At 42.4% G+C, this 9,152-nt stretch overlaps 1 protein-coding gene across 2 annotated transcripts in view; it reads right to left on the bottom strand.

The window, feature by feature from the left end:
* Window positions 1–2,464: 2,464 nt before the first annotated feature.
* The window catches only part of Map2k4 (mitogen-activated protein kinase kinase 4), a 91,693-nt gene continuing 85,005 nt past the window's right edge, over window positions 2,465–9,152 (bottom strand). For both annotated transcript variants that reach the window (XM_051180377.1, XM_051180378.1), the window contains 3 exons: window positions 7,947–8,095; window positions 5,894–5,939; window positions 2,465–4,850 (listed from right to left, as the gene is read on the bottom strand). In XM_051180377.1, coding sequence (XP_051036334.1) covers window positions 4,737–4,850; window positions 5,894–5,939; window positions 7,947–8,095 — 309 coding nt within the window. In that variant the 3' untranslated portion in view covers window positions 2,465–4,736. The remainder of the gene's footprint in view (window positions 4,851–5,893; window positions 5,940–7,946; window positions 8,096–9,152) is intronic.

Genomic DNA, 9,152 nt, shown 5'->3' with positions numbered 1-9,152 from the left:
ACAGGTGACAGTATGAAGTGGTCTCTTTATTTATGCCATCTAAAAAAGTGGAAAGTGGGCAGCCGTGTAAAGATATGAATCACAACGACCAAACTCTTTAAGTGGGAATATTCAATGATGTGGTTCTTTGTAAAGGTCTGGCAGCTGCCCCATCAGTAAGGACAGGGTCCAGAGCCTGCAGAAGGTTCTGAGAAATTAAAATACATGCACACACAGGAATATGCAGGTGAACAGCTACAAAAAGTGGGTTACAGGCATTCAAAAAAATTAACAGATAAGATGCACTTACATTATGGCTGGAGACAGGCTCTTAGCTAATAATCCAGGTTGGCCTTGAACTTAAGATCCTGCTGCTTCAGCCTCCTCTCCTACCCTCCTTCAGTACCACCATGTCCAGCCCACCTCAGATCTTGAGCCCATGAAGATCACTGGTGCTCTGTACATTTTTTTCAGATATGTTAAAATACATTTATGCTATTTTGTGTGTGCACGCACATGCCAAGTGCCCACACATGTGAAGGCTGCCAAAGTTGACACAGGATGTCTTCCTTAATCACTCTTCACACTCATTTGCCTCTCATCTCCTCCCTTCCAGCGCACCAAGTATAGGTGTGTGCTGCTACACTTGAGTGTTTTTCTAACATGGGATCTAGAGAGTTAAACTCAGGCCTTCATGTTTGGCAAGCAAGGGCTTCAGTGACTGAGCCATCTCCCCAGTACTGATGATGCTATTTTAAATTGTCAATTAAATGGTTATATCATTCATAATGTAGACTGTTGTCTGCCTGTAAATTTTCTACATACATATGTAAGAACTGTGGGGCAGAACCTGTGGTTTTTCAGTTCTTATAAGTGATGTAAAGTGAACACAGCTCTGAGGTTGACAGGGAAGGGTGGTATTGCTGCCTCAGACTTACACACAGCTTAACCGTACTAAACAATGGCTGACTTGTCTGATGTAAAACGTCACTTACAGTTACCAACTGGTCAAGATAGAGACAAACCACTGCTTCCAAACACGCTGGGCAGCCAGGATTCCAAATATGCCCTCATGGCCAGTGTCTCTGTTTTATATGCTGTAGCTAAGCAGCTGGGTAGTTATCAATGCAAACTCCAAGGACAGCTTGAAGTTCCCCTTCTGCAGCTGCCACGCCATGCTAGTGAAAGGCAATCTTTTACATTGATCCCCTAAGTGCTATACTTAATAGAACGACCCAGAGTTCTCAGGTAACCTCATACCTGCTGTGTGTGCATGCCACAGAACCTCCACCTTCAACTCATTTCCACAAGAGAGCAGATCCTGGTAAGGTTTACAAGCACAGGACCTCTAACTACTTTTCAATGGCCCTCTTCTTTAAAAGTAGTGGTTTTTAGGGTGTTTTTTTGTTTGTTTGTTTTTGTTTTTATGATTATGGGGCTTGGAGGGGGCCTGTGTCACTGCCATGTCTGTTGAGGTCAGAGAACAACTTGCAGGAGTTGGTTCTCCCTTTCTACTATGTGGGTCCTGGAGGCTGAACTCAGGTCATCAGACTTGGTAGTGAGTTCCTTTATCTACTGAGCCATCTTGCCTGCCTCAGGCAGTGGCTTTAAATTAACATTTGTTTTATAGTCCTGGGTATCCCATTCACTACTGTTATCTGAGCTGGAACATCTCCAACCCCTTTTATTTCTCCCGTCCAGAAAGGGCGACTGTCCTACCAAAGACTGTCCGAATCCAAAGAGACGAACAAACACAACTCAGAGTGCACTCTGTCCCTCCTGCCACCCTGGGCTCAAGTGGAATGTGAAACTCTGAGGTGGTGTTTCCCTCAACAGCTGACACTTAGCTGAGGAGCAGACACAGAGGACACAGCTCACAATGCTCAACTACTACTGTGTGATGAGCAGGCTTTGAGACATTGACTCCCGTGGTAGTGGTAACACAACAGAACAATTTAGCACTGGGAATGCTTCCACAACTTCCAGGCTCCTGTGATCTTCTGTTCACCTTCATTAACCCCTCCCGGATAAACTCCCCAGGCATGACCGCTATAGCTCTTTTTAAACTACATCCTCATCCTACTTTCTTCTCAAGTAGCAGTGAGAAATTACCACTAGCCTCTCACCTGGGAGTCCCAGCACCAGGAACCTGGCTGCAACATGGGCCTAAGGTCACATCTGTCAACTAGGATACAGGCAGAACTGCACCTGCTTCCTGCAGCATTCTGCAGCAAGGTAGGTCAAGACACCCAACCAAGCACAGGCTTGAAAAGACTGCACCACAGCTGATGAAAGGCAAAGCAAGCTATGACACACTCTTAACCTCTGTGGTCGGGGAACAAGCACGGAAAGAAGAGGAATAAGAAAAAAGCCAGAAACTTCTGGAAGGAGATAACTCTCCTCCATATGAAATGCACAGATAATTTAATCATTTTTTCTTGACTTTCTTTCTCGGGGTATGACTGCAGAAAATCAACTTACAATGTCATCATCACATCCTAGATTTATTACAACTGACCTGCAGGCAAAGGGTAGACTATTCCATAAACATGTGGATTCCATGGCTATGTCTTAAATAGAGGAGGGATTCAAACAAGAATACAGGATAAAATATTCCAAAGCTCCAAGAAGCAGTTATGTTACAGACAAATAAGGCAAAATCCCTGCACATCAGCTTTTTTGATATTTTTTATATACTTTCATATGGTACAAGAGAAAAATAACCAGAGCTCACAATGTACAGTTCTTACACTATTTTCACAGTTTGTGAACACTATACACCCTTTTGTTTTAATAAAGATACATTGTAATAAACTCCTTGCCCTTAAGTTTATAGTTTATAATAATCTATGATTAATACACTAAAATTGCCTTTTTATGTGGTCACCCACACAGCAGAAAGTGAGATAGCTCCTGGACAGTCAGAATTGCTTTGATCTCCATTTGCATAATGGCGGAGTGAGGCTATACTGAGCCAGACAGGAAGCTGACAGCAGAGAAACAAATTCCTCTTGAGTCCTGGGGGAGCAATGGAGGACGATGGCTTGGTACTCAGAGAGTCTACGGGTTAGGTGGCCAGGGGTAGGAATGAGGGAGGTTAGGCAAGTGGACCAAGAGATGAACCATTTTTAAACTCTGCAGTGACTAGGGATGTAACTTTGAACAGCACCATTCTCCCTTTATTGTTTTATCGTATTTATGTGTGCCACTCTGGGAGACACAGCAATACCTACCAGGACTTGATTCTGTAAGGGCCAACTTCTAGTGCTGATTACCTGCTATGCAAAGCCTGAAGCTCAGTGCCTGGCTAATGGGAAAGTGAAGACAGGCAGCACATGAGATGAAGTGGCTTCCTTTACATTTTGCCTTTTTTGAGGGGAGGGCAGAGGTGGGTAAAATTCCACGTCTGGGAGAGATAGTGAACTAGTAGAGGCCCCGACAAGTGACAAGCCTATTTGAAAGGCTGCCATTTAAGATCTTCATTCTGCTCAAATGTGCCTCTCCAACAGACTGCCTCTTTCTTACCTATCACACCAACTGGGACTGGCTGTCTCAGCTTTTCAAACATTACAGCACAGGAGATATTCAGGGCTATAAATCCTCAGTAAGTAACATTGCTGGTAATGTTAGAATCCCAAACGTGAAAAACAAGGTGAAATGCTGGGTTGAGCAAAAGTCATGTGGTGACAACAGATTGTGGGGAAGGGAAAGAACTAGAAACTGAAGACTTGGCAAGAAGCAAAGAATTGTGATTTGGTGTTTTGCTGCCTTCAGGAAATCATCTCATCATCAAGGCACATTGCTACTAGCCACTTCTCCCTGTTAGTCAGTTATGATGGCTCAAGGATCAGGCTTGGGGCTAAAGGAAAATCTATAGCTGCTACAAACTGTTCTGGAGAAGAAACCAGAATCAAAAGCATCTGTAAACTTTGCCCTCAGTACTGTTTCCTTCAATCAGTCCTGGCAGTAGGTGGCAGGCAGAGCATCAAGTTGGCAGCACCCTTCCACTACAAGTGGTAGACTCCTGCACCTTCCCAGTGAAGAGCAGGGCTGGAAAAGGACAAAGAACACATTCTGTCCTGTCTCAGTATTTTAATGTTCACCTCTCTGAAAGCAACATGGTTTTGGTAAAAATAGATTCATTCTAATTTGAAATGATATTTTGAATTGGGAATTTGGCTGAGCACATTGATCTCCAAACATCAACTGTGACTGTAAAGCAACAGAATATCAGATCAGGAAATCTATTGCACTTGGTGAAAAAAGGGAAATCCCTCCTTTGTCTCCCAGCTCCAGAAGGCAATGTGTCTCACTGGCTGTGCAAGCTCTTCTCACTCAAGCCCAAGTCTCTATGTTCAGACATAGTATATCCATCACTGTGTTCTTCCAGGCTTTGGAAGTCTGACAAAACACCATTCCAGTAGCTGTGTCTCCAGGTTTTGAGTCTAGAAATGAATTTAAGGTGTGATCTAATCACAGTCAACAACTTGATCGTACTGACTTCCACACGTCATGAATATGTTCACCACAAAAGAGCAGGATGAGGTCTCTGACCAGCACTAACACTGTGATCAGTCAGGTATTACAGGGATGCACATTCTAGGTGACAGAAGTATACAGACATGATGGAAACGAACACCAATCTTATTGCACATGGTGTCTGGGCGAGCAATAAAAACACTGTGATACAGGATGAAAACTCTTTACGTCTTGCTTCCTCTCAGCCCTTTTTTCTAAAGTCTGGTGTAGCAGCCGTATCAGTCGACATACATGGGAGAGCTGGGAGTAGCTGGCATCTGATCCAGGATTTTACAAACATAGCATGCGACCTCAACAGTACGTTCTTCATACATCAAAATAAAGGGATGTTTCTGCAAGAAAATTGAACATACAAAAGCTTCAAACATTTATATCAGAGCCCTAATTCAACCTTTCTCAATTTCTATATGGTACAGAACTATAGGCTCCCAACTACACACACCTTCAGTATAGCATAGGAGAGGCACTGATAGGATCACATGCACATGCACACATGTGGACACCCTAGATGTGACATACTAGGTTACCATCTAGAGGGTCCACCCGGGCAGGGAGGTCTTAGAACTTACCTACATACAGAGAGGATTCACAGAGGAAGAAAACAGAGTTGTTTGTTCCTCAGCATGCAACCACACCATGTGAGAGCCAAGAACTACAGGAATCTCAGGCCAGCCTCTTAGGACATCAGAGTAAATCACAAGCCTTCACTTCCCCCATTGGCAGCTCAAAGGAGTTTTCAGTTTCAAATCTTCTGATTTCTACTCCAAAAGAGTAGTAGCCCATAGCCTGGGATCTGCTTCACCAAGCCTTCTTTTTGTCTTTTATCACTATAAGCAATACTTTTTCCTACAATTTCTCTGGCTATAGCACCTGAGTATCTTTATAGTCATTGCTGGGTTGATCAAAAATCTGGATTTACAGCCTTTCTAAGCCACAAATGTGATAAGCAATCTAATCTTTTCTTAAAACATTCCCTCATCATTGGACTAGATAATACTTCCTTCTCTGCTCAGAGGAAAACCATACAAAGGAGACTGCTTATCATCATATGAATGAAAACCTCTCAAAGATATGTGAATTGGCAGGCAATGTACATTAGCAGAGGGCAAGTAAACATAATGAATAAAATTTCCAATAACTTTTTCTTACACAGGAGTTACATATACTTAAGACTATTTAATGAAATGCTTTAGGAAAATTTTCTAACATGTTAAAACCAAATTCTTTTTATGAGAAATGAGCTAGTAAATTATAAGGACAACTAACCACCAAGTTTCCTCTGATTAAAAACTGTTGTCTGAAGCATTCTGCAAGGCCAAGCCTTTCTATGGAGGCCCATGCAGCTTAATGAACTGACTATGGACTCCATACTCACCAGAAGCTCTTTATACTTTGGCCTTTTGGATTCGTCCTTCGTAAGGCTAAAATGACATAAAAGTAACAGTGTTAAGATTAAGTCACATTGACCCAATTATTTTGCTTTTTACAGATGAAAGGCAGGACAAGGTCATCTTTGGCTATGCAGAAAGTTCAAGGCCAGCCTGCGTTATATTAGACTCTTAGGAGGACAGTACAGATATCCTTCACCTGTAGATATAATGATTTAGACAGTAACTTTGACATACTAAGAAACCACAATCACTGTGCCTCTGTGGCACAGAGGCAAACAAGGAGAAAATATAACATAAGCAACACACACACACACACACACACAAATAAATAAAACCACAGAGAGGTCTTGGGATCCGAACAAAGCAGAGCTAGGGAAATGACTCAGTGGGGAAAGCACTGCCCTGAAAGTCTGCCGCCTTAAATCTAGATCTCTAGAACTCAGGTTAAAAAAATTAAAAAAAAGGCAGATGCAGTAGCTTATGTATGCAATCCCTATACTCCCAAGAGATGGGAGACTGAGACAGTTTGTGGAGCAGCCTGCCAGGCTGGAGTACATAGTACAGTGTGAGACCCTGCCTCATAAAGCGAGGTGGGAGGTGAGAGCAAACTCCCACACAAAGCAAGGTAGAAGGTGAGAGTGAACTCCCACAAGCTGTTCCCTGATCTCCACATGTGTGCTCTGGCACCTGTGTGGCTGCATACAACAGACAAATAACATTTAAAAATAAAGAGTCTGTGATATACATTAGAGTCTGTTAAGCAAGAATTCATTAAAATGTGATATACAGAATGGCCAAATTTATGGAATTATACAAGTGCAAATTAGTAGACAACAGACTGTTTTTCAGTGAGGAGAGGAAACCAGCCAATTGTCATTCACAAGCTTTCTTCTATCTAGTTCTTGAGGCATTCTCTTCCCTTTCTGAAAGATCACAACAGGCATAACTTGGTCGGGGAAGATGAAAGCCACTTGAAAACTCCAGTCAACAAATGTTTTCTCATTATCCAGGAAGAGGACAATGTTAGACCCTGCAACAGAAGTCTTATAAAACCTAGACAAAGTACAGAGAGACAGCAATCTTAAAAAAAAACAAAAGCATGCTCAAGAGTAAACAAGCTATCTTTAAATTACACTAAATAAAATGAGCAATTATCCAAACTGTTTAATGCTAACCTAAAAATGCTATTTAAAACAGAATACAACACTAAGCCAGCCATATCTATATATACACATTTATTCTTTACCTGTGTTCTGCATGCAAATATGGGCACATGCTCACATGTGTGGAAGCATGGGCACACATTTATGTGTTAAGGGCACAGGTTGACATATTTCTTCCTCAATCACTGTCTACTCTGCTTCATTTACTAAGGAAAGCTCTCTGAATGAAGAGCTCACTGATTCTGTTGTCTACTTAGCCAGTTTGTCCTGTCTCCAAGTAGAAGCTCTGGAACTACAAACAGGCAATCTTGTCCACCTGGCTTTTAATGGGTTCTGTGATAAACAGAGTTCCAGTCCTCATAACTGCAAGGCAAGTGCTTTATCCACTGAGCCATCTCAGGAGCCGTGTACATATAAAAAGAACTGACAGTAAACAACAGAACAAGCATGGAGTTCATGCCTTCTTTGGGCTTGACCTTCCAACTCATACCCATACTTAGCTATACTCTAGCTTTATCGGGGCAGAGATGCATGCGTTTAAGTCTGGTCTGATGAGTCACTGAGTTTTAAAAGCATCCAGGTGATCCTGGCACAATCTCATCATGATAAGATTACCAGTCTCACCTAGACATTTAACCTGGTAATTATACCAGAAACTGGTGAGCTGGAAGCAGCTGCTTCTCCACCACCCACAGCTGCTTTTCACCACTACCTAAAATAGGATGGGGGGTTGGGGTGGGGGTCGGGGAGAGGATGCCTCTCTAGGCTGGCTGGAATTTCCACAGAGCAGTGACCCATAGTCCTAGCTGGGGTGATATAACCCTACATAAGGCATTCATATAATTTTGATTAAATTGCCTGACTGAGTACTTACCACAAGTTGACAAAGTTGATGAAACTGGGGGAGAATTCCCTTTCTTCAGAATTACTTAGTTGTGGAGGGTCTCCTTTCACCACTTGTGTTAGCTGATCAAATACACTATTCCACTTTGGATAAGGAAATCGGCCTGTGGCCAATTCGTACTGAAGAGAACAAAAAGGAAACAGAAAGACACCAGGAATGATTTACTACTCCCTAATGGAAGAGTGATGTCAATCCAAACATCCAAACTCCTTTAAAGCCCTCCCTCAAACTGTCAAGTTAGGAAGGAATCCTTGGATCATGAGGCTAGGTGAAAGACAATGTAGAGAAGTGTGCCTCAACCAGACTCAAGGACTTGAACTACAAGTGAATACCAAACTCTGAATCTAGGGCCAACTATATTTCCATAATGCAGGCCCAACCCATTTGTATGAAAGGCTCTGGGAGGTTTAGTCTAGACTTCTACAGCAAACAGTTTCACACTCTGTAGTCACCTGCACAGGAGTTCTCAGTCCAAACAGTGGCCAGATTCCTTTATAAAGTAAAAAGAACATTTAACAAAGGAAAACCCAGTCTGAATCCAGAGGAAACAGTATGCAAATCTTATAGTTACTTCAACCACAGCCAGACTTTATAATTATTCAAGAAACCAAGTGAGGCTTAAGGACCTAATAAAGGGCACACAACAATGTCATAAAAGCACACAATACACATGGTCCTAAAACTATGGTATGGCATTTAAACATTTGCTAACAACCATTATGTCTAACATTCCCCTGGCTCTGTTCTGAAATTCAATGAAAACCAAGAAATTGTGTACTTTTCCCAAGATATCACACCAAGCATCATAAGTCCCATTTTATGTGCTTTTACAAAGACTAATAGATGAGATTAAGGCTCCAAGCTTGTACAGAAAATGGCCCATAAGAGTGAATATTCTTGGAAAAGCAATCCCCCTTTCCCCTCAGCACAGCTGTCAGCTTGCTGGTACCTCCACTCAGACCCAGGTGCACAGGGAAGGGAAGTGAGAAGATTAACACACGCACATGTATGCACGAATGTATGCACGCATGCACACACACACACATCGGGGAGGGGAGGGCCACAGCTTTGGCTGAAGTTTCTTTTCAGTAAAGCTGAGAACACTTTGAAAGACTAACCCTTACCTATGAGGAATAACCTCCCTATGCTCAGGAGGACAGGCTGGACAAGAAGTCT

Source organism: Phodopus roborovskii, unplaced genomic scaffold, assembly GCF_943737965.1.
Source record: "Phodopus roborovskii unplaced genomic scaffold, PHOROB, whole genome shotgun sequence".
NCBI classification, from domain to species: domain Eukaryota; kingdom Metazoa; phylum Chordata; class Mammalia; order Rodentia; family Cricetidae; genus Phodopus; species Phodopus roborovskii.
Note: the sequence above shows the minus strand (reverse complement) of the source record. Positions and strands in the feature narration are given on the sequence as shown.